The sequence below is a fragment of the Boleophthalmus pectinirostris genome, unplaced genomic scaffold (genome assembly GCF_026225935.1).
Source record: "Boleophthalmus pectinirostris isolate CB_2022bp ecotype Guang Dong unplaced genomic scaffold, ASM2622593v1 HiC_scaffold_9, whole genome shotgun sequence".
Classification (NCBI taxonomy): Eukaryota; Metazoa; Chordata; class Actinopteri; order Gobiiformes; family Gobiidae; genus Boleophthalmus; species Boleophthalmus pectinirostris.
This window is the reverse complement of record NW_026571541.1, coordinates 20,146,883-20,172,714: the sequence shown is the minus strand read 5'-3', so window position 1 is coordinate 20,172,714 and position 25,832 is coordinate 20,146,883. Positions and strand designations below refer to the sequence as shown.

Here is a 25,832-nt window from a genome sequence, read left to right as displayed (position 1 = left end):
ATCTGCAGTATGCCTACACCCCCTCCCCAGCCATACACCTCCAAACCAGCCCCAACTGCCTATAGCCTATAACCTAAAAAAACAAATCTTATTTACATTTTAACCTATCTGCTGTTTTGTTGGATATGACTCTTATCAATCCCATTCTTAATTGAACAGAGGTACAGAGAATGGAGCTCCTTACCTGTGGACGTCCAGTAGAAGAATGCTGAGCAGGTAAGGGATACTTGCAGACACAGGAACAAGTTGCTTTTCTGGTTTCATGGTCTCTCAGTTTTTAACACGTTCTTTAGTGACAGGTTGGATAAAAGCATTTTATAGACTCTTTGTACTTGGCTTATATTACATTTTTCTTCTAATAAATCAGATGATGTAGACCTAGCATCATAAATATCAGTGTGCCTTGGATTTTACACATAAGCTATATTAACAACACAGATGTTATATCACTGATAAATGAAGATTTTGACTTAATAATCCATGGTAATGCATTTTTGTTAACTTATTTTTTAAATTGCTATTTACTGTTATTTTGAGGTGGTATTTTTTGAGCACTCATAACAAGGTCTTGCCAGTTCTTTTAACTTGTAATTTTCATAGCCAATTGTTGCACCAAACAGGTTTGGAGTAATGCCATTCTTGCATCTTCCCTAATCATAGGCTAGCAGGCATTTCAGGTCAAAAGAATGGTAGAATGTTGTCATAGTTGTCATTTTTGTAAACAATATTTTTTGTTTTTGTTTTTGGTTTTTTTATTGTTTTTTTTAACACAAAATTTGAAGTATCTGCCAACATTTATCATTAACTGTAAGTAAAATACAGTTCATATACATATTTCATGCAGTTTCTTCTGCTATAGGGGCTTACCTTTTGTATTATAGGGTACCTCTCATACTGTTAAAAATGACAAACTTTTTATATTGTTTAAAAAATTATATAAACCGAGACTGACATCCAAGATAGGTGATTTTATTTTTACTTAAACTTTTACAAAACCAAAAATTCCCTGCATACCAAATTCCATTATGCTAATTTTCTGTGGATGCTTCAGCATAATTGCAGTAGCAGAACAATACCACACTAAATAAAATGCATTCCCAAAATAGTGTTTTATTGGTACAAAACACATGTTTCTTGTCAGTGGCACACAATTGTAATCATCATCTCATCATTATCCTAAATAGAAGCCAACGAAGACTGTATCATTGTCCTCAGTGGCAATGATCTCATGTCTTCCGTGGCCCCACAAATTGACCCACACTGTATCTTTCTCCTTTAATTCCACAACAGTGCTGATGGTGGCCACTTGGGGGCAGTCGTGGGGATGGCTCGTATCATACAGTGTAGTCACGCTCTCTCCGTTCTTGTATATTTCACAATGGGCCCGTCCTGCCACCGACATGTGGACAGTAAAGAAATACAAGCCTTTCAGTGGACATACAAAATGCCCTGTCTCTGGGCTGTAGCCGTTCCCTTCATTGGTCACTACGTCAACCAGTTTTAGGACACCTCTGTGGTATGGGGTGCTGTGTGCAATGTTCAGTTTTGCAGTGAAAGCAATAACTTCTTCTGTAGATAGTGAACAGATTGATTGCGGTTAAGATATGCAGAAGTTGTATCTAGAACTACAACTGTAATTTAGACACTTACTTTTTGGATAAGCTGGATCAACAGTTTTGCCATCAGTAGGTTCAGGAAGTGGTCCTAATAACAAACAATGGTCAATATGTTTAACTGACTCATTAAGTTAAACAGTGAAATTACTAGAGAACATACTTATCTTTGGATTTTTATCTCCACCAGTTGGATCTTTCCCGTCTGACAAAATACAAAATTCACCACATCAATAAGTGTAATGAATGGGTCTTATTTAAACTTATGTTGCAAGGGTAAACAAAAGACCTTATGTGCAATGGATTCAAATACATTGAGAAAGGTTTACCTACCTTGTTTGTTGGGTCCATAACTGCAGATACATCCCATGATGAAAAGGGAGTTCTTCAGTTAGCTAGAGAAAACACAAAAAGCAGCAATTACATGGATCTAAACAAGTATCAGAAATCTTGACTTGCTGCTAATGCTATAAATCCTATAATCAAAATGAAGTATTACTGAGCCCACAGAGGTCCTTACCTGATTTCAGACCAGCGGCAGAGTGGAGCCGCACACTTTGACAGTTCCTCTCAGACCTTTGGGAGAATGCTGTTTTTCAGGTCTGCTACGACATGTCCGTTGTAGCCCCAGTTCTCCAAAACCTCTGTCTTTTTAGTTTTTTCTTTTCTTTTTCTTTCTGAATGTAGTAATGGATTCTTTTATATTCCTATAAATTAACATTTAATCAATAACCAAATATACCTAATGTTTTATGATACAGAATCATAAGTCACTTATATCTTCTATATATTGTCATGTGTGGACTCATGTGGAGTCAGTTTCTTAAACCTCAATAAAAGCAAAACATAGATAGTTGTATTTGGTGACCAAAGCACTTAAAATCGACCGTAAGCATTATGGTCCCTAAATAATTTTGTTTGCACAATCTAAAAAATATTGTTTTTTTTTTTATATCAACATTTTAAATGGGAAAAATAGATCATGGGCGTTGTTAAGGCCAGCTGCTTAGACTGCCTGTTATAATACCCTTCATCATGGTCTGGACCAGACCTCTCTATCACCTCCTGACAGGGACCAAAAGTTTAACCCTGTTACTAAATACACCCAGTACACCCTTTATTACCTGTCAATTTTAGAATTCATTTAGAAATTCTCTTTTTGTTTTTTAAGGGTTTGCATGGCCTAGCTCCACCTTAGTTGACAGAGCTCCTACAGCCCTATATCAGTATACCTTTCAAAAGTTTGCTGGCCTTCAGGGCAAAGTGGCAAAGAAAAAGCCATATCTGAGAGTGGCCAATAAAAGAAAAAGATTAATATGGGGAAAAGAACACAGACATTGGACAGAGGAAGATTGGAAAAAGTGTTATGGACAGACAAATCAAAGTTTGAGGTGTTTGGATCACACAGAAGAACATTTGTGAGACGCAGAACAACTGAAAAGATGCTGGAAGAGTGCCTGACGTCATCTGTCAAGCATGGTGGGGGTAACGTGATGGTGTGGGGTTGCTTTGGTGCTGGTAAGGTGGGAGATTTGTTGAGGGCAAAAGGGGATTTTGAATAAGGAAGGGTATTACTCCATTTTGCAACACCATGCCATACCCTGTGGACAGTGCTTGACTGGAGCCAATTTCATCCTACAACAGGACAATGACCCAAAGCCCACTTCCAAAATGTGCAAGAACTATTTAGAGAAGAAGCAGGCAGCTGGTATTCTATCTGTAATGGAGTGGCCAGCACAGTCTCCGGGTCTAAACCCCTTTGAGCTGTTGTGGGAGCAGCTTGATTGTACGGTACGCAAGAAGTGCCCATCCAGCCAATCCAATTTGTGGGATGGGCTTCTAGAAACGTGGGGTGAAATTTCTGCAGATTACCTCAACAAATTAACAGCTAGAATGCCAAAGGTCTGCAATGCTGAAAATGCTGCAAATGGAGGATTCTTTGATGAAAGCAAAGTTTGAAGTTTGGAAAAAAAATATTATTTCAAATACAAGTCATTATTTCTAACCTTGTCAATGTCTTGATGATATTTTCTATTCATTTTACAACTCGTGGTGGTAAATAAGTGTGACTTTTCATGGAAAACACAAAATTGTCTGGGTGACCCCAAACTTTTGAATGGTAGTGTATGCACAGCAGGGTTCCCTCTCAGACCAGGAATATATATATATATATATATATATATATATATATATATATATATATATATATATATATATATATATATATATATATATATATATATATATATATATATATATAATAAAAATAAAAACATAAAACATAACATATACAGCTGCAACATTAAAACTCCCATCAGTATTGTGAGTTCCAATTAATGGTCTTCACCCCCTCTTTCAAAGTTTGAATTGTAAAAAGATTAGGAATGTGCTTTACATATTTTATGTTTAAACATTTTACTTGAATGTTTTGCAAAAAATAAGAACAAAACAAAACAAAACAAAAATTAAATCATATAACAGTAAATTTTTTTGTTGTTTAAAAAGAAATCTGGTCATATGAGATTCCCCCATCCCTACAGTAGTTGTCCATATTTAGCCTGGTGACTTATCCCACAGAGCAGATTAGATGCTCCTGTTAGCAGTTGCCTGTCTGTTTAGCAATAGCAGTTATATTCTATATATATCTGTCCCCTCCCCAGCACTCAGCCCTTGATCCCTGGGCTAATTCCATAAACTGTCCCAATCTAAATCCACTGATGGAGCTGCAGAGGAGTTGGAGAAAAGTCTTGACTGCATTATGGATTCACAAACATAAAACACATCTCAATGCATTTCCAAATGTGGTGTGGTCAGTGTAGCCCTTATCCCTCACATGCAGCTACACAGCGTGCCAGCTCACAGGAGGAGATGGTCAAGCCTCAGTGACGTCATCCAACCCGCCACAGTAATCGAAAGAGACAGTAATCCTACTCCTCTCCAAAGCCTGCCAGTGGGATGGACCAGGGAGGAGAGGTACAGACTGGAGAAAGGAAGTGAAGTACATGGCTGTGCATTCAGACTTTGGAATTTAAATAAACAAACCAACAAAGTTCCACCTGTGTGACAGGAGTACCTGAAAAGGGGCAAACCCTCCCACAGCAGCGTCACCCTGGAGGCCAGAAGCCTCCCCGATGGCCCTGCGGAGGAGCAGTGCTATAGGAGTGACCCGTCTGCTCCTGCACTCCCTCCTAACGCTCTGGGGCCCATCCCACAGGAGTCCAGGTTCACTGTGGAGCTTTGTCGAGACAAAGATGTAGGCTGCCTGACTTCAGCTGACAGGTAAGATGCCTTTAACTGCTGAGTCCTGTACATCCTGTAATTAAAGGGGAAACTGATGTACATATGTACATACAGTGACGTATACTGTTTATATGGGCTCATCTTGTTAAGAGCATATGGTTAGAATGTCTGGTATAAAGGATTATGGAGTATGCAAGTGTGCATTTTAACAAATGTTACTGGTGTAGTTGAGGTAAGAAAGATACTGATCAAACATACTGTGAGTGCAGTAGAATAGATACAAGATCTTCACCAGGTAGTTTCTGTAAAAACTTCCCTGTTCATTATGGTCAACACTGTGAATTTTATGTTCCATTCATCATTTTATTTCTGTTTTGCTTTAAATAATTTTCAATTTCTTTTTGATTTTGAGGCCTGCCATTGACTGTTGACTGAGTAGACCATGCAGGTGTTCAGAGACAGCCTATGACAGGGATTACATAAAGTTAATCTTCTTCTTTGTAATAGCTACACAAAGTTTCCATTTATGCTGTGCACAACCAGTTTTATGCGGATTGGAAACACAGTTGTGGTCAGAGTAATATCAAAAAGTGAACAAAAATAGTGCACACTCCATGGGCCAAAAATGACAAATACCCCTTAAATTTAAATCTAATCCTGTTTAGTCGCGGACATGCTGTCCTCATTCAGCAGCAAACTGGCTCAGCGCGTCATCATTTGTCATATAGACTTTTAAACACTCCGAAAGAACATCCTATAGATCTGCGTCATTTTATGGTCTTTGATTCTGCCTTAACAACAAACAAAAGTGAGATTTAATGGAACTATACATTGCAATTTAGCTTTGTGACATTTTGAGATTTCTTAATTTCTGACAAACAAAGATAAAACACACATCATCCTGTTGCCATTTGACTAGATCCAAACAAAGGATTTGTCCTTATAGGCTCCCTTTCACTAAATCAAATGGTGGCCTGAGAACATAATCCATTTTGATATCAAATGTGGTTTGAATGCTCTTTAATCCATGTGGTGTGTTTGGAGGCACATTATGCCACACATATCTCCACAAAATCTCACCAGGTTTAACCAATGAAATTGGAGAAATCTATGGCCAATCAAAAGACAGATTAAAATAGATGCTGTACTGACAGATTTCATGGATTACCATTTGGCTTTTTGTGAGAGTAAAATCTCATCCTAAAACGTATTTATAATTTTATAAAGAAGCACCATAACTCCACACTGACTGTGTGTGCAGGCAGATGGAGGGCATGACTGGGCATGGCCTAAATGCTGACGACATCCATGGCAAAGACCAAAGAATACCATTTCAGGTAATATTGTTATTGCTTTACTTACAATGTGTAGAGCTCATCCTCATCATGTGAAAAAACACTACTGACATTACTTTATAAAGATGTTTATATTTGATGTTTATATTTTCTACTTAAAATATGGTTTGTTACTTAATAATGCTTCCCTGTCCCCTGCAGATCTTCCCTGAGCCAGTGGAGGTGGTCTTGACCCCTCAGCACTCTGTGAATCATGCGGAGCAGAGCCTGGAGCAAGAGAAGGAGCGGCTGCCCTCCATTGTGGTGGAGCCCACTGAAGTGAGTGAGGTGGAGAGTGGGGAGCTGCGATGGCCTCCCGAAAACATTGACATGGATGATGATGAGGAGGACCTTTTCCTGGAGCAGTGCATTCCTCCGGCAAATATTGCAGACTGGGGAGAGGATGAAGAGGAGGAAGAGACCTCTGTCATATTCAACCCACAACCTGGACTTACTCTTATTGGTATGTTGGTTTTTCGAGTTCAGTCAGGCTGAGGCAATGAATACTTGAATAATAGCGAACTAGATAAAATGTACATGAAATCAACCCTTTTACATATAAATATTCTGTACATTTTCGTCTTTTACAGATCTTCAGTCAGATGCATTTCGAGATGACACACCCACACTCCCACCGAGTAACGCATCAGTACTCAAATGAGTGACTCTTTCACAAAACACCACAGCCCTCAAGATGCTCTGACGCTTTTCTATGGTAGATGTTAGCTATTTCAGAAGTGCACATTTTCAATGCCAATATCATGATTAAACTTCATTCAGTGTGGCAGACCAGTTTGCAGACGTATACATGAGCGTCACTTGTTTTTTATGTATTTATTGTGGTCATTTTATGTATAAAAAATAATTACAATTATATTATAATTATATATTATAATTATATAATTATAATAATTATATAATTATTGTAATAAATCCATATTATTTCTCAGGATAGCTTTTAGAACTTACACTACACATCATTCTTGATATTTTTTTTGACTTGTTTCCAGTGAACTTCATACAAAAGGCAGCTTGAATACTGTTACTCAACATGCTCTGAGTACTAAGATAGTTCATTTCAAATGATCACAACTGTAAATATGTATAATTTGATTGTGGTTTTACTTAAATGTGGTGTATTTTTGCCCTCAAACTATGAATTAATTGACTATTCGCTCTGAACTTTAAGTAACCAGTTTCATGCTATGTCATTAAAGCATTAATATTATGGAAAAATCATCAAAATCATTCACATTCTTTACACTCCACTCTTTAGAAACTAAAATGCATTTTTAAATGGATGATCAGGTGGGGAAAACCAGACAAAAAAGTTAATCCTTTTTTAAAACATGTGAGTACTTTGATGTATTTGCATTAATCTGATAGAAGCTTTTTAAACGAAAGGAAGACAGGCAATCTGAGATCAGAATCTGAGTAAATGGTTTATTAAAATGACATGTAAACTAAAAAAATCATAAAATGTCTTCCCTTTGAATTGTGGTTTACAAGTCACTTAAATATTATTAAAGGTCCAGAAATAATATTATAATCAGATTTTGGTGGCCATGTCAACATAGCCACTGCTGTTTTGCATTTCATGAAAACACCTTTGATGTAAATCTCTTGTTTGTATCCTGTTCTTGGTCTAATCTTGAGCAAGTGTATTTAGTCATTTGGGGCGGTGTAAAAAAGCAGAACATTATCAACTTCCTTCCTACTCCACGTAGTAGTCCTAAATGTGAAGCATCTACAGATTATGTAAGTATAATTAATTAATTACATTACTTAACTGTCCTTTAAAATTAACAACTCTACTGTCTTTCATTTGGTTGATTTTCAGTAACGATGGAAGACTACAACTATGATTACAACACCACGGATTATATAATCCCTGATATTCTGGATGGGTCGACTGTAAAAATGACACCTGCCCAGATTATCTCCTTGGTGTGCTATAGTATTGTGATCCTACTGGGGGTGCCTGGCAATGCTCTGGTGGTGTGGGTGACGGGTTTCTGCATGCCCCACTCGGTCACATCTTTGTGGTTCCTCAATTTGGCACTGGCTGATCTTCTGTGTTGCCTGTCTTTACCGCTTCTTATGGTGCCACTCGCGCACGACGACCACTGGCCGTTTGGTCCCTTGGCGTGCACCATGATTAAAGGCCTGTTCTACCTGGTGATGTACTGCAGCATACTCCAGCTCGTCTTGATCAGTGTTGACCGCTACTTATTGGTGACCAAGCCCGTGTGGTGTCAAAACATGAGAAGACCTAGGAAAGCTGCATGGGTGTGCGTGCTTGTCTGGGGTGTGGCGCTCATAGGCAGCATCCCGCAGTTTATCTTTTATAAAGAGGTTGCAGCGGGACTGAAAAAGAAAGAGTGCTCAACTGCGTTTCCAAAGTCAGAGGGCATACAGTATATCGTTTATTCTTTCCGTTTTCTAATGGGGTTCGCTATCCCATTCTTGGTCATTGCAGTGTGCCATTGGAGGGTGTACAAGCGCGCAGAGAGCGGATTGACTCGTACCACCCGCTCTAAACGCACCCTAAAGATCATAGTTGCAGTGATAGTCAGCTTCTTTATCTGCTGGATCCCTCTTCACATCGTGGACTTCATTCTCTTGGATACCCCGCGTCACTCCCCTCAGAGGCCCAAGGTGTTCTTTGCGCACACACTGGCACTGTGTTTGGCGTATGTCAACAGCTGTTTGAATCCATTGCTTTATGTGTGCCTGGGACGCGGCTTTAAAAACAGAATGAGTCAGTCTCTTCGTGGTGTCTTGAATTTTGCAACAGAGGAGCCGCAGAAGAGGGCAAGCGTCACCAATACAACAGAGAGCAGGAGTCTGAGCACCAAAGAGATGACTCAAATTTGACGGGTTATGTGGAAAATCCCTCAGTCGTTCAGGTAGAATCCATGGCAAAAGGAGAAATTTATGCTGTCAACTGGACAAAATAAATAAATTGGCCAAAAAAAAAAAAAAAAAAAAATAATAATAATAATAATAAATAATAATAAAATAATAATAAAAAATAGACCCCAAACTGAACAAAAATAAAACTTTCCAATTTCTCCTTTTGCCTGACGGGTTATATTTAATCATGTTATTACTAACAGTCCCATATCAGCTAAAAAAAAAAAACTAAATAAAAAGTGGATGTTAAATATAAGAGTTGCGTAAGAGCTCCTAAATATCCAAATCAGCACAGCACTGTTCAACATGTTTAACATGTCAGCATTTTTTTTCGTACTTCTGTTTTTTTTTTTTTTTTTTTTTCTCTCACAAATAGCATTTCTGTGGCAACAACGGCCTAGTAAACTACACCCTAATTTCTAGTAAACTAGTACTGAACTGAACAAGAACTTGTCATTTTAGATGCAACCATTAGAGTGCTAATGTTTAAGATGTTTAAGTAGCCCTGTATTTTAAATGTGCCATGCTTCTGAATTTGCAACCACTGTGTTAAAATAAAGTCTAAGTTTAAATGAAATGCAACAACTGTATTTTTATTTACAAACTACATTCGTTGAAACAAGGCCACGTGATAGTATGTACATCATAATTACAACATTTATTTTGTTTGTTTTCCGATCTCTTTGCTTGTACACTAGTCCATGACAGTAGCCTGACCTTTAAATCGTATTTATTTCACACAAAAAGGTAGAGGTAGTGAAAATGTAATTTAGTCCTGAATAAAAGGAAAGCACATGGAGGTCAGCAGTTATAAAGTACAAGGACAAAATAATAACATAGGTATACTTAAAAATAAGCGTCTTGTGCTTAAACATTAGCGTATAACGTAAACACTGTACAGCTGTTAGGTCCAAAGAGGTTTATAGTTACATTAGATACAGACTTTAAGCTGTCAAAGCAGTTGTGGTATGCAAAATCAAACTAGGTATGAAATACAGACTCAACAGTAGAACTCACTTATGACATAAATGTTTGTGTCAGTTAAAAATATTTGTAATTTTATGAAAATAGGAGGCAAATCTGATAAAAAGCTTTTAGCCTGAATTGAATGATAAGTGAGGAAGTGGTGAGGCAGTTGATACACAGTGTGATTGTGTAGAAAGGGCTGGAGTTGGAGGTAGAACATTTGAAAATAAAAGGTTATTTTTGGAGTGATAAGGATTGATATTTAATTAAATCTCAGCAGAATACTGACTTACTTAATAATGTAAAAATGAGCCTCATGCCAAATCTAGCTGGTCAAAACAAGTTGGTGTGTGCCTCAGGTTTGTATCTTGCCATTTTTACATTACTATTAACATCAAGTAAAGGCCACATTCTCCTAAGATTTGAACTCGACTGTCACAAAGTAGCAGTACGGTTATTATAAAGAAGACAGAGCAAAGTGGTCTACCGCTCCTCTCAGCATAATCAGTTAAATGTTTGAAAAAGAAAGTTAACATGTTTATACAATTTAGACCGATTCTGGGGTGTGTAGTGGACAATAGTGGCGTGGAAAACGAGCTTGATGAATCACTGGTCAAGATCCAAAGAACAAACACATTACAAACAACATTTGAGTTATAGGTCCCTTGAAAATGGCTTCGTTGTTATCTCATGTCAGTGAAACAACTACTTTCTCACACAGTGGTCATGACTTTTAGCGACCCTGAGCGGAATCGCAGGATTTTCTTTTTGAGTGCGTGAGACGCTTTGATCTTCACAAAGGCTTTGGGCTGTGACGCGATGCCATTCGCTGCTGCAGTGGCCTGGGGAGAGGGCGAGGAAGAGGAGGAAGACCCCATGGCTAAACGAGGGGGCAACTGCTGTGGCCACACCAACCCACCACTCTCATCCGAATCACTGGACAATGAACTAGACCCTGGAGAGTACACCTCACTCATACTAGACTCAGATTCAGCAGGGACAGCTCTTGGGTAGGCCACTTCTTCTTCCTGACACAGTGGTGCCCTCTGGTGGTAGTCACTGTGCAGCCATTGTTGTCTCTGCTGCTGGTAATGGGGGTGGTTTTGTTGTGGCTGGTATGAATGACCATTGCGTTTCCTAGGTGGCCGTCTGTTGGCTTGAGGTGTATGGGATTCACCCTCGTCCTGGCTTAACTCTAGATTTGAGCACCAGCGTCTATTGCCATTATTACGACCCATTTGGACAGCCTGGTTATAAGTAGCGTCCACTCTACCCTGTGGGCGCTCTGATGTGCTGTATCGCCGTTCAGGCAGCATGCGTTGACCAAGTAGGCTATTTTCAGACTGTGACCTGTTCTTGCCATTTGATTTCTTTGATTTCTGGCGCTCGTTATGGTTTTTCTTGGATGCTTTATCTTTATTTTGGTGAACAGGGGAAGTGATCATTTGAATTCGTTGAGTAGACTGACCAGGGATATAATGTCTTGGTGATTGTATAGCAGTGTGACCACCTTGTCCGGGAACAAACTGTGCATTTACAAGGTTCTGGTGAATAGGAGGTTGTGGGTTTCTATAATGCTGGGGGGATGTGAGTTCACCACAAAGGTCAAGAGCCCCTGAACCACAGTTGGGGTCTTGGAAGGGCAGAGGTGAGGGTAGCCTTCCAGTCAGAGAGTGTGGCCTAGACTGGGGGTAGGGCAGAGCCAAAAAACAGTCTTCCTCCAATGATGGGGCCTCTCCGCCACAAGCCTCCCCTTCATATAGGTCACAACCCCTGATTTGACTACTCGGATGCCCCAAAAGGTCAACGTAAGGCTGAAGGTATGGGTCAAGGGGGAGGGTCTCGGAGGTAAGCGATGGTGTTCGGCGATGTAAAGATGTATTGGAATATGTGGGATCAGGGCTAATGGTTGTGCGAGGCTGGCAAGGCCGTGGGGAGAGAGTATGTCTTTGGATGACACTCAGAATGTACCCCTCTACCCTCAGAGCCTGCTGGTAGTCCTCCTCTTTTGTGACCTCCGTCTCCTCCTGCTGCTGGTGTTGTGGCCAAGTTTGGGTGGTTTTAGGAGGGTCCCAAAACCAAGGATCAGGTCCAGAGCCCTCCTCAGCGATGCCCTCTAGAGGTGGGTACGGAGCGGAGAAAGACCGAGGAAGAGAGGTGCGAAGAATGGGGATTTCTATGTTACTATTTGGGGAAAGTGAGTCACCTGTAAGTAGAAAACAAAATAATAAGTACTGAAAATATTTTGGAAGAGAACTTTAGGAAGATGACCTTGACTTCTGCAAAGTCTATTTATTATAGTTGCCCTTTTAACAAGTATAAATCTATATATATATTTACAGTTTTCTTACCTACAGACTTTGGCCTGTCATTGCTGTATGCCCATGTCGACTCTGTGTCTGTAGGCTCTGCAGAGCATCTCCCTTTTGGTGAATGGCCCTCACTAGATTCATAGAAACCTGTGAAAAATATTACAATATATTTAAATTTTAGCAATCTACTTAATTTTTAAAGGACCAATATTGCGCAATTTTCTGATCTATGTTCTAATATTTTTTCCTCATCAAAAACATACCCGGAGTTGTGTTTTGTTTCATTCACACATATTTAACACACAAATCCTGTATATTTATTCCACCTTGTGATGTAATACAGAAAGTGCTCCACTGTGTTTTTAAACTCCATACACCTTCACTAGAATAATTTGGATGATTACAGCCCTGGAACTGGCAATCTCTATTGAACAAAAGGTAAAAGGTAACTGTTAACTTGAAAACCACTTCATAAGGTGGAACAGAGCATTATGAGCTTTGGAGATGAAGACAGGCTAAAAGATTACTGAAACATGTATGAAACAAAATACAACTCCAGGTATGTTTTTGACGAGGTAACACTTTAACTTAAAACTTAAAGAATCAATTTAGCATAATATAGGATGTTTAATGCTAAAAATCACACTAAGCCACCAAAACAATAGCATGTAAAGTATAATTATAAACAGACTATGGGGTCAAATTCTATGTCAATTTCATAATCCATTGCACGCTGACAGAACACACATCTTAAGGATTAGGAGATTCATACAATTATCTTCTACAAAGCAAAACAAACACTGCATTATGAGGATCGTGTAAAGAGCAGTGTACCAGAACTGGGTCGACTGTTGCTGGCGTCTCCCGCAGTTTCAGTGTCTATCCTGAGCTCTCCCACCTGCTGCTCCAAGGACTGCAGCAGGGCCCATGGGTGGCTCTGAAGGGCGCTCTGCAACAAAAAACATAACACATGCTTATTTATTGTACTGTACAGGGAAGGCACAAACAACTAGTATTGACTAAGTGTTCAGACAGTACTTGGATAAAATGACAGATTTGGAGATGTCATCTTAAATGTTTTCATTTAAGCTGACATCTCCAAATCTGTCACAGTCCAGCTGTGTGAACTTTACTGCCTTTGCATGCACCTGCTAACCAACATGCTTATAAATAAGACATGAGAGAGAGAGAGCAGTAAAAGTAGGAAGTATATAATTTATATGATTAAATTATATTGATTTATATAACTTGATGGTACACCCAAGAAGATGGCCATGTTTCAATGTTCTTTTCTTCTTAATATTTGAATTTGTTACATCTCAGTCGCTTCTTTGATTTGTTGCACTCTTCATTTCAGTATAAAAATAGCCATAATCCATTAGTTCTTAAGTGTTCTTCCTATTTCTTTGTAGCCATGAGCAGACTGTACCTTTTATAATTGCCTGTTGAAATAAATACAAGTTATTTTTATTTCAGCAGACATGATAGAACCCACAGAGCAGCGTTTCTTCTTCAGTACAGAAACACAAAGGTTATCTGAAGGCCATCTCTAAAGTGCATCTATGCACAGATCTGTGGGTCTTATGTAAGTAGCCTCACACAGGGAGCAGCCGACTGGAACATGAATAATTCACAACAAGAGGAAACAGGGAGGTGGTCTTGAGCTGCTGAAATAAATCAATTTTCATTAAACCCAATCGTTATGTCAGTGGTTCATTTAAGTTCATTTTCCTTTTATTTACTATTTTATTAATATATTTTGAAGGAAAACTAAATCGTATACAATACTGATGTGCAGTTTTATGGATAGCAGTGTTGTTAGTGTTAGATTAAGTTTTTAAACATTACTGTTTACCCCATTGCTGTATAATAGTAAATAGATTATAACAGCTGTAAATAGTTAGTAGTTTGCAGTTAATAATAGTTAACACTTTTCTTATAAATTTTTGGTTTGAATGCTTTCTTTTGTTTAACTAAGATGTACAGTTCATGTTTTGCACAGTTAATCTGCACCTAGATATACAATGTGTGAAATTTTTTTTGTTTTTGTTTGAATTCAGGCACAGCAATTGGACATGCAAATCTGACAATTACCCATGGTCTGAAATCAACATCATCTGACACAGCTCTTTACAAGAGTCAGTACAGAGACTACAGCTGACAGTCTGGGTTCATCAGAGGTTTCATTAACAGAAGCTGAAGCATATCCTCATGACAAGGGTGACCACTTTCATATCACAGAGCTCATATGACGAGAGGCTGAGTGACACTGTGGAAATCTGCACTTCACTGTCTGTACACATTACTGTCCATACAGTGTTGTCCCTACAATAACAACATGTGAAGTCTATGGAAACAGGTCTACTTACTAGTAATTAAAATATTGATTTTGTGATACCCTACATGCCCTCCTTGATGTAATCCTCTTTAACACAGTTGGGACCAACACCAAAAGTAATTGCCTAATATTATATAGATCATAATGGCAATCATATTTTAACTAAATGTAGACAAATTTAAGGTGCACTATGTTAGCCTTAGCAGTGAATGGTTTGCCACATGCTTATCTCCATGGAGATGTTATTGCTTTGTCTGGATTGTTCAACAGTATTGCATTAAACATATCTCTCTTGCATTTATTCACTTGCGTGCACATTTTACTAGTCAAAAATACAGTACTTTGAAACAATGAGTTTGTACAATGAGTCTAACCTCCTTGTTCCATGGAGACAGACCAGTAGCATCTACATGGAGACAAGCAGGTGGCAGACTCACCAGAAAAGGTTACACAGTGCCCCTTTAAATGAGCAATTTAGTCAAAAATACGACTCATGTTTATTTATTGCTCCGCTAAATTTGTGCTTCTTTGTCCTTTAAACTACAGTCATCCATAATGTGAATGCTACAATGCTGAAAGAACAATTGACCTGATCTAACCCAAGCTGACCTCTGTTGTCTATGTCACCTCTCCACCCAAGACCAGGGCAGACCTTTAAGTGTTCACAAATAGTTCTATTGTTTTACACTAAGTACTTGCATTTACATCATTAACATCAATATTATTTTGTATTGTGACTCAGAGATGAAAAGTGTACTCCCTTGTTAAATACCGACTGGAAGTGAAAGCTGTGAGAGGATATGGGGGAGGCAATTTGAAATCAATAAATCAATAAGGCTGTTGGACATAATTGATTGGTTTCCGCCCTTATTGGACTTGAAATGCAGAGTGCTCTACACATAGATTAAAACATAAATGTGAAAATGTTTGGTTTGAAGCAAAAGTACATATACCATGCCTAAAATAATAAATTAAAGATGTGATCACACTAGTCCTAGTTTGGTTCTGTTTTGAGCCCATTGTAGCCCTGATGTAGACTTGTTTGTTTTGGTCCTGGTTTAATCCTGGTCTAGTCAAAGTTCAGCCCTAATTTAGTCCCAGTTTGGTGAGAGAGAGAGAGAGAGAGAGAGACTTGATGGTACATCCAAAAAGATAGACATGCTTCACTGTTCTTTTTTTCTTTTCTTTTTAATATTTTAATTTGTTACATCTCAATGGTAGTCCACAGTTACTTTAAAAAATATTTTTGCACTCAATATAAAAATAGCAATAATAGTGTTTTTCCAGTTTGTGGCCATGGGCAAAATGTTCCTTTTATAATTGCCTGATGAAATAGTAATGAAATAGTCCCTAATTTAGTCTGACTTAACCTCCTAAATCTGGAATAAACATGATAAAAAATAGATCCAAGAAAATAACTAAACAGGGTCCAATGAGATTTGTATGTGCGTCTAAAGCTACGTTACAATTGTTTAGTGAACATCTTAAACCTTATCTCTGGTCTTTCATTGAAGCAGGTCTAGCCACTATCTTTCAGCCTCTTTGATTGCATTCTATTATTAATGGTCACACGCTGGTTCCCTGACACTCAGTGCACTGTATCATTACTGTTTTACTGCATCCTCTGCGGCGCTCCTGGACGCTGTGGGGGATGGGGGCAGGGACAGAGGACCTGGTTTGGTAGACTGCTTTACCTTACCATTAAGTTGTTAGGTTTATAATGGGACACCTGCTTTCTGCATGGAAAATACTGACCACCAGGTGAACCAGGGTCAACTCTTGGACATAAAGTCTATATCGACCAGAGAGTGGAGACACAAAAGAATTTTAAGGGATTTAATCAAAGCAATATCTGGAACACAATAGACCAAAAGTGTTCTCAACAATAGGGCAGGTTCTGGTGCTATCAAAGTACAATTGTCCATTGGTTATTTGCTCTGGGATTTTCAGTCTTCGTTTTCTTACAGTCTTCCTTAATCTTGCTCAACATCTTATGTTTAAATCACTGCTTAATCCTTGAGTGGATCTAAGCCTGTCCTAGTTGTTTTTTTCCCTGTTAAAATATTTTAGTTTGTTTACTTTGGTTTTATTAATTACATGTACACAAAACTCTCACCATGATTTCTGGAGTTATGTTATTGAAATGTAGTCAGTTACATTTGATCAGATTAATCTTTTTTCTTAGTCAAGTAGTACAGATTTAAAATTCATTGTACTATCTTTCTAAAAAAAAATACAAATAAAAATAAAAAATAAAAAAATCTAACTGACACATGTAACCAGGTGTTTTTGATGATCAGATTTTTTGTGTGAATGCGCTTATCTAAATATTGGGTTGTCTGATTATTCTAGTTTTCAGATTTTTATCTTCCATGCAAATGTACCCTTTGTCTGTTTCATGATCTAAACAGGCCTGGCTTACTACACCAATACTCCACCCTCTTCTCTCCTGGTCTTGCTCCTGGCCCCTTGAGTATTTAACCAATTTAGAATGAAATAGAGTAGTTGGGTCTTGTAACAAAACATTTCACTGGTGAAATGTCACTAGAAACACTCCATTTCCCAGTATAGTGAAACCTACTGCAGAGAGCACAGACCGTTCAATCCTCTATAATTACTGCACTGTTGTGACTGGTATCACACAGTTAAGGCAGTGGGGCGCCTAAAACACAACAGAACCCACACTACTGCTATGTTTGGCCTTATTGCCTGTGTCTAACACACACACACACAATTACAATATGCCATATTAATTGTTTTTAATTAAAATGTGTTCTGCCATGCTTATTTAACCGAGCAGTAAAATTATGAGCGTATATAGCATGCAGTAAGTAGGATAAATGAGACATTGGTAGGATTGCAATAATGGGATTTTCTTAGTAATTATACAAATTATGAAGAGAGGTTCAGAAATGTCGTGGCCCATATTGAGTGCTTACATTGAATTAAAACAGGGCATGTGCTAATCTAATACTGGAACAACAAATAAGACAAAGGCAAATCCAAACCAGATTAAAGGTCCTATATTATATAAAATTGATTCATGTGAGATTAAAGACATGTTACGATGTTGTTACCTCATTAAACACATATCTGGCTGGAGTTGTGTTTCATTCACACATGTTTGAGTAATCCTTTATTATTAGTCTGGCTACATCTCCAAAGCTCAAAAATGCTCTGTTCCACATTGTGATGTCATGAAGCGGCAGTCTTCATATTAATAGCTACCGTTTACCTTCAAGTTCAGAAGAGATTGGCAAATCCAGTGTTAAAATTGTCCAAATGATTCTAGTGTCTAGGTGTATAGACTTTAAAAACACTATGGAGCACTTCCTGTATTACCAGATCACACCACAAGGAACAGAGAAACAAAACACAACTCCAGGTATCTTTGTGATGAAGAAACATTATAACATAGACCAGTAAATACCACAGTGCCCTTTAAAATGTGATGAATATGAATGAACTAACTGAGATTCAATCAGAATCAGAACTCATTAGTTAGTAAAGAAAGACCATAATATAACTGAAACATTTAGTTATGGCAGAATTGTGTAAAATTTCATTTTCAATAGTCCAAGTGCAACAGTGTTTATAAGGTTGAGTAGAGAGCGTTAACTTGGCGCCTTTGTCTGAGCACACTGTGTAGTTTGCACAAAGGAAGTGAAGAAGACAAACTCATTACAGCTCTGTCTTTAAAGTGTGGTGTGAACAAACAGGAGCTGAGCGCTGCATTGATTTGGCTGAGTGATTCGTCAGTGCTGAGTGGACGGAGATCTCCACACGCGGACTAATGATACACTACAGTCACAGGGCACAGGATGATCGATGGCAGCCCCCAAACAAAGGCAAAGCCAACCGAAGAAACCATGCACCAATGAGACAAAAGTCCGCACGTCACATAAATAAGGGTGTAATGGTGGATCGTTTTTTCTTTTTATAAAATAGAGTATGTCAGCAGTGTCACAGAACGGAGCATGTTAGCTGGGACAAAGGGACAAGGATATTTCTAATGGTTTTGCTTTACTTTCTCACCTTTGATTTTCTATGTTGCAGAAACCATTACCTCTATATTTGAAATGTATAATTTTTTGAGTAGTAAGATTGCAAAAAATCTGATAACGAGACACTGGAAAGGATTAGGGTTAATTAGGCTACATGTCCTCACCCTTTTTCTATGTTTTCAAAACAATATTTCTAATGGAAGTATTATTTTCTTACATACTCAAATTGTATTATTATTATATTATTATATTTATTATTATTGTTATTATATTAACAAATACAAAAACTAATATGAAAACTAAATACTCATTTGAGCATTAATACTGAAAATCATGTCAATAGGACCTTTCTTCTGAGTGTCTTGATCTACTTCAGAAAAGACAGAGATCATTATAGTGTTGAAATAGGCACTGAGTGTCAATCATTTTCCTTAGTATTGAAATTGAGTATGAAATGTTAATATAGTTTGTAAAAACACTATTCTATAAGTACAATTTTTAACAAAATTCTATGCACCTATGTGGATGGTGTACCTGTCACCACAATATATAATACCTTACAATATACATGTTAAAGTATATGACCGCCTATCAGGGAGGAGTAAAAACATGAGCAGATATTTGTGGCTCAAGGTTAGTTAAGCCAAAGGTCCAGTCAACCGCATGTACTGTATGTGTGTCATGCATTCATACACAATTCATACATGCTCTCTCTGAGGCTCCTCTGACACAGTGGGGTACAGGGGTCAGCTGCTGTCTGGACGTCCTACATCTGTCAACACCATCTATCTACAACACCACCACGTATTATTATCCAGGCCCCTCTAGCCCAATAAGGGGGTCCTACATTCATGTTCAAGGCTGCTTACTGACACTTAACATGGTCTCTACTTACAAAGGCATATAGGAGAATATTAGTTTGCGGATTTGCCTTGGACACAGATGGTGACCTGCAAGCACACAAAATCTTCTCAGAGGAATACCCCTGTAATTACTCACACGCTTGGATGGGCAAAACTGTTAATAAACATTGATCCTGACATGCCCTGTGTAGAAAGCAACATTAAATTTGCTACCCCTACATCATTTTTGTCATCAATTTGTTGTCGTTGTCTTTTGGGGTTTAAAAGGCTCTGTTTTTGAAAAATTTTTTTTGAGTCACAGCACACTTTTTGAAAATATTTTGCTGTACACCATACTAAAATATTACCAGTTCACATCTTAAAGAAAAGGAAAGTGGTATATAATATAGCAAATATGGTCCCTGCCATTAAGTATGGTTATTTATATTTGCGATTTGATTTGCATTTTTGGATCAATTTACTCAAATGTTAAATTATTTTGTTAAATCCATATGTGACTCAAAAATATTTTTGACACACTATTTCCTGGAACTCTGGTTGAAAATCAAGACATTTCTGATTCCTTTATTCCTTATACACGTTTAATCAAATATAATATGGCACCAGCAAATCGTCATCTTATTGCCCATATGATGCCAGTGTACCATGATAGCGCCAATGCTGGGGCCTCCTCTTCGTCATTAGTATTCAGCCCCATATGCGCCTATTGTTAGGGCCCCAGTGGAGGAGAGGGAGGGAGGTGTGAAGAGGAGGCGGCTGATTCAATTTCTTTTGCACCCAGTTCAATAATAGCTTCTTATTGTGCCAATGTTACGACATGCGGGGTGCAACAACAAAGCTTCACGATCTTACAAGGTGAATCAAATTAGTAGAAGAAAAAGCAGTTACATTTTACTTTAATAGACTTCACTTTCGTTTTATGAATACTGATTTTGCACAGTTAAGCTTGTCATAACCCCTGTATGACATTATTTCTATAGTAAAACACAATCCATAGGCCTAAAGCGCCATAATTCAAATTACTTTAGTGGCAAGTTATTTGAACACTGTAAAACATGCCATAAATTTTGTCAGTTGGTGCGTAATTAAACATGAACTAAAGACCAGAGGGACAGATAAAATGTTGCATTTATAACTCATGCTTTTAATAATGTGCATGGAGTTGCAACGGGAGCTTGTAAACTCATAAAAGCCACAAAAGTCCGTGATGTGGGGGAACAATGGGCCATTAAGAGTCGGTGTGTTCCCCAAACGTATCCCAGCTCCACCCCCTAATTTCTTTGCCCTGGCGCATACATTTCATTGCGAACCCCAAGAAATGCAAAGCGTCTTTTGAATGTGAAAAGCCATCAATCAAGTTTAATAACTTTTTTAAGCACATAAAGGTGACATTCATACAAAAGAGGCAGCCTTAACTAGGGGCGTGCAACGGTCAAGTGGATAACAATAAGGATGGTCAGCTGTGGTCTCTAGGACAATCTTAGATTTTGGGGCGAAAGTGGGGTACGCAATTGGGGTGTGGTGTGTGACTAAACGTGTGAGTCAACGTGGGCGTAAAACATCAGTAAAAGTCTTACCAGTTGGCGCCGGAGTGTGAGGTTCTCCTGTCCCCAGATGCTGAAACATGCTTCGGCTCCTCCTGCGCCCTGGTCCCGATGAAGGAGAATAGGGTCACCGAGAGCCAGCGCCCCGAGCACCAGGGACTCCTGCTTTTGCTTGCGGAGCTCAAGCTCACATAGACCGGCCAGACTCGCCTCCAGACACTCTTTGGTCCGACTGCGCTCCACGGTCATTGGGAAAGTGAAGGCACGGTGCATGGATGCCAGCAACTTGCCGCTACTCTTAAAACCCTTTATTGATAATATCCTAGTTTTACATCCACAACGGACCTGAGTGTCGTCTTGCAAACTGCATCTTTATGAGCTCCCACAGCAGCAGCGTGGTTACCCCTTACCAGCCTCTCTATAAGCATCGCCTATTCGCCTTCTCTTTCTCGTGGCTGTCAAACACAGACATCAAGCCACGCCCCCTCAGAGGCTAGAGAAAGTAGGAATCATCCTCCCCAAACGGTATTTCAAATCTTCATTGGACATAGGATGCTGCGTGCGTAGCGTCCCATCCCCCTTGATTCATTACAGTGACGCAGTGACCTCACCCTGCCTCACATCTCCTGCCACTGGAACTAATGCATTCTTTCATTTCACTCATATAATGCTGTGATTTTTATGGACTCTACAGGGCTGTACGTAAAAAAGCGTTCATATTTCTAATAGGATCTGTTGAAGTACCTCTATATTGGCTTAACAATTGCAATCAGTGCTAGTTTCATGTTACAACAGGCCATTGACAGTTTAAAATAACTGCTCCTTCATTGTTTATTATTCCTAAAAAAACAAACAAACAAACAGTGAAAGTGTTGTTTTGATGAAGGGGGCATTAGTTCCTGTGTGTGTGTATTTATATATATATATATATATATATATATATATATATATATATATATATATATATATATATATATATATATATATATATATATATATATATATCACACACACACACACACACACATACATATATATATACATATATATATATATATATATATATATATATATATACACATACACACACATACATATATATGTATATGCAGCTTGCAGTTTAAATTTTGACCTTTTATTTTGATCTATTTTACTGCAAAAAACCTTATATATCCTACTTGTATTTCCCCAAACATTTTTGCACCTGCCAGCTGTCATAACATTTCTGCAGTACAAAAAACCTCTATCACTGGACTTAAATAACTGACTCACCAGTTACACAAACTTTTACTTTTGTTGTTTTATTCATATTTCAACCTCTACTTCACATGAACCAGGAAGCCAGTTGAAGTGTCTCTATGAGGCAGAGCAAACCCAAACCTACGCGCAGCGCAGGCTGTCAGTGTGATGCCACTGCAGATAATGTGACATATATTCATTGTATACTGTCTCATGTATAAATCTCACTAAAAGTGTCCCTAGAAATCAACACATTTCCTAAAAAAACATACAGTAGAACAGAATTACACAAGTACACATTTATCAAGACACAGTGGAAAAGAACCTTTGCTATAAGTTTGATCAGTGGTTGTTTTGTGAGGTTTTGTGTGTTAACCCAGTCTGCTGGTTAGATCTGCATTGGTAGGGCCATTGCCTTTATAACAACAAGGCTAATGCCAATTAATACAGTCAATGACAAAAACACATTATTCATAACATGTCAAAAATGGTTCATTACTTGCCCGGAGTCCACTGCTGTGCACCAACAGCAATCATACAATCATTCATTTAACAAAGATTACAGCATGAGGGCACACTAAAACTGAAAGTAAAAGAAGACAAAATCACTGTATGCAGTAAGTTGAGTGCTGTGATTGGAGATGTTGTATCATTAGGAATTACAATAAATGATAAATCCAGTCTGAAGATAGTGTGCGTTATACAGCAGTTTACACAACAACCCTGTAAAAACAGTTGGGATTAAAACACTTGTATTAAAGAAATATTAATGCCCAATCATTAAACAACTGAATATTTCTGTACCATCAAACAACTACATAAGTTGCCAACATTAGAAGAGAATTTCTAACTGCTCACAATCACTCTGTTTCTTCAGTAAATATGGACTTATAGAACCTATACACAGCAGCATTAAAATCTGCAGTCAGTCATTCAGTCTGAAACATACCATAGGCATGATGTACCATTCCCTTAAGTCACCCTTTTATTCACTCAAGTAGTTCAAAATATGTGGGCCTGAATAAACAGTATAAGAAAATACAGTGAAATCGACCATTTAGAATAGCCCTGAATCAGAACCCAAGCCTTCAATCTGCCTCAGTCCCAGCTGAAACCACTGACCTTTGACATTCTTCATAAAAGTCCTAAAGTGCATTCTATACTAGGAAGATACAGGAAGTGCTTATCTCACCTAAACCTGCTGCTGTAAGGTAATTACTAATATATACTTTGGGTTTGGAGAATTTGATGCATTCCCAACAATAGCCTTGAGATCAACTCATGCTGATGGGTAAAACTGAAACAAAATTGATGTTGCGGCAGATGCTACATATTTCCTTAATATGTAAAGATCATGAGGATGACAACCACTGATTTTCCATGTTATCAACAGTACAATTAACTCTGTAACTAGGCATGTTTAGAACAAGTTCAAATCTCCAGTGAAACAAAAGTCTGAGTGTAAACCGTTACCCTGGCAGGGCTAATGCAAGGCGGCATACAAATGCATTAGCATCAAAAAGGCAGCGCTGGCGTTTGAGCCAGAAATAATATAGATAATATAATAAAATCAAAACAAGAGAGGAATGATATCACACTCACAAACACCCCTCACATGCTCTCCCTCACTCACACACAGAACATCATTCACTCTGTACGAACAGAGGAGCGCGAATGTAAGCGCGCAATGCGGTTTGCTGCACACTGGATATGTCACAGACATATCTGGCATGCATTTCAGTTTCTGAAGAAAACTTTTAGAAATTCAGCTCTAAAGCTCTAATAATTGTTTTATGTACATAAATTAGGAATAAATATATGTTATGTTTATATATATTTTTAAATCTGTATATCATAAATAATGTAATATCCTCATATATTTCAAATATATTCATAGAATTCTTCATCTTTAGGAGCATAATCACAGTTTAGTAAGATAAATACAAGACATCTCCCTAAAGACAGGCTGCAGCATCCCTTTTTTCAGACATCTGATGATCAGTGTTGACTTTTAGAGCAGTACATTCTCAAAACACAGAAAAACATCATAATATGGAAAAGAACAGCACAGCTCCTTTCCACTGAAGTCATGATTGTAATGCCAGGTTGCTGGAAATAATAAAAAAATAAATATAGTCTACAAGGAACCAGCCCTGAAAGACCAAGAAAGCTGAAGCAATCAGCATAGCTACAACACCTTATTTGGTTGTGAGTCAATACTGCGGTCTGATCAAGTGTATGCAATGGCGCCCTCCAGGGGGCAAAACAGTTGGAACAGTCAAGAGGACGAAGACACACCCCCTGTAGGACCCATCTCTTTTTTGACACAAAATAGGACCTGGACCACATGTACACTAACTGAGGGGAGCAAGGGGGTCTAAAAGCATGCAGTAGTTTCCCATCATTCCTGCCTCCCCTCTCCCCTCGTTAACATGGCTTACAGTAGGATGCACTTGAAAGTCACAAGATTTCAGTTTTCCAGTTTTAGGTAGTTCCTTCTGTAAATATTTTGATCCATTTAAAGGGTCCGTCTTGTCTTGTCAGGCAGAGGTCGCTGTTTCCCCACCTGTTCTGTTGGACCAGCCCATTTGTTAAGCACCCATTGGATGGTAGTGGTACTTCATAGTGTAATATTGCACAGCATGCCCATGTGCCCTTGTGTTGTCATTGATATTGACTTCTGTCTTCAGTCTCTGAGCTGTAGTCCCTCAAACCAATCCCTCTTTGAAGATTCAATAAAGAGTCTTTCATCTGAGAAAAAAAAAAGTGTTAAACATTAAATTTAAAGTTCAAAAATTAAATTTTAAGTTAAAAAAGTGCCCACTAACTTTGCAAAACTAACATAGAGTGCGTTTTTCTGAACAAGATATAACAATAAGGCACACAGCAAGATCAAATATTACCTCTTATGCTTTCAATGATTGCCAGACGTTATTCATAGTTTAGCCAAAAGCAGAGATGCAGTACCAGTATCAAGCTGCTATAACCCATTTGATAGGGTTGTGCAACAACAAAAACTCTAACATCATAAGGCAGCGTAGTATTTGACATATTTTTGCACTATGTAGTAGATTAGCTGGAATTAACAGAATAGAAAAAAATTGACAATAACTAGAGGGACAAAATGTCTCACATTATTCAGCTCGGAAATTCTACTATGTAGTAAATTGTTTCTTACAGTGTTAAAATTTTTGAGTGATTTTGACAACAGTAATATCCTTAATGAACTTTTATTCATATATATAGATGATCATTGTTAGCTTTTTCAAATCAAACCTTCTGAATGAAAAGTGAATGTGACATAAACAGCCAGATAAAAAACTATTTACATTTAGGATTATTTCTTATATTGAATTAAAATTATTTTTGCTTTTAAAATTACTTAAAATTAAAGTAAGGGGTTATGAGTTAGGATTAGGGTATTAAATAAGTAATTACAAGGCCATAATCTTTCTTAATAAAC

The 25,832-nt window shown here is 38.0% G+C and overlaps 5 protein-coding genes across 9 annotated transcripts in view; 2 read left to right on the top strand and 3 right to left on the bottom strand.

The window, feature by feature from the left end:
• Positions 1-1,086: 1,086 nt before the first annotated feature.
• Positions 1,087-1,747, bottom strand: LOC129412608 (complement C1q and tumor necrosis factor-related protein 9-like; the record flags this gene model as incomplete). Its single annotated transcript, XM_055166687.1, has 2 exons — positions 1,087-1,569; positions 1,651-1,747. Coding segments are annotated over 2 exons (495 nt in total), but the record flags the coding sequence as incomplete, so codon positions are not given.
• A 4,205-nt stretch (positions 1,748-5,952) lies between these two features.
• Positions 5,953-6,881, top strand: lbhl (LBH regulator of WNT signaling pathway, like). The gene is made up of 3 exons (XM_055148078.1): positions 5,953-6,190; positions 6,350-6,650; positions 6,778-6,881. Exons 1-3 carry the CDS (start codon positions 6,119-6,121, stop codon positions 6,846-6,848), a joined length of 444 nt encoding a protein of 147 aa, XP_055004053.1. The 5' UTR covers positions 5,953-6,118; the 3' UTR covers positions 6,849-6,881.
• Positions 6,882-7,870: 989 nt separating this feature from the next.
• On the top strand, positions 7,871-9,688 carry c5ar1 (complement C5a receptor 1). Its single transcript, XM_020926881.2, has 2 exons — positions 7,871-7,945; positions 8,028-9,688. The coding sequence occupies exon 2, from the start codon at positions 8,033-8,035 to the stop codon at positions 9,062-9,064; it is 1,032 nt and encodes a 343-aa protein (XP_020782540.1). The 5' UTR covers positions 7,871-7,945; positions 8,028-8,032; the 3' UTR covers positions 9,065-9,688.
• A 1,094-nt stretch (positions 9,689-10,782) lies between these two features.
• Positions 10,783-21,403, bottom strand: LOC110161966 (dapper homolog 1). The gene is made up of 4 exons (XM_020926807.2): positions 21,164-21,403; positions 13,216-13,330; positions 12,421-12,528; positions 10,783-12,275 (listed from the first exon to the last, which is right to left on the bottom strand). Exons 1-4 carry the CDS (start codon positions 21,401-21,403, stop codon positions 10,783-10,785), a joined length of 1,956 nt encoding a protein of 651 aa, XP_020782466.2.
• A 1,002-nt stretch (positions 21,404-22,405) lies between these two features.
• The window catches only part of gramd1bb (GRAM domain containing 1Bb), a 74,899-nt gene continuing 71,472 nt past the window's right edge, over positions 22,406-25,832 (bottom strand). For 3 of the 5 annotated variants that reach the window (XM_055147783.1, XM_055147784.1, XM_055147785.1), the window contains one exon: positions 22,407-25,120. In XM_055147783.1, coding sequence (XP_055003758.1) covers positions 25,034-25,120 — 87 coding nt within the window. In that variant the 3' untranslated portion in view covers positions 22,407-25,033. Of the gene's footprint in view, positions 25,121-25,832 lie in introns of all 5 variants that reach the window. The other 2 variants (XM_055147781.1, XM_055147782.1) reach the window with 1 other exon arrangement.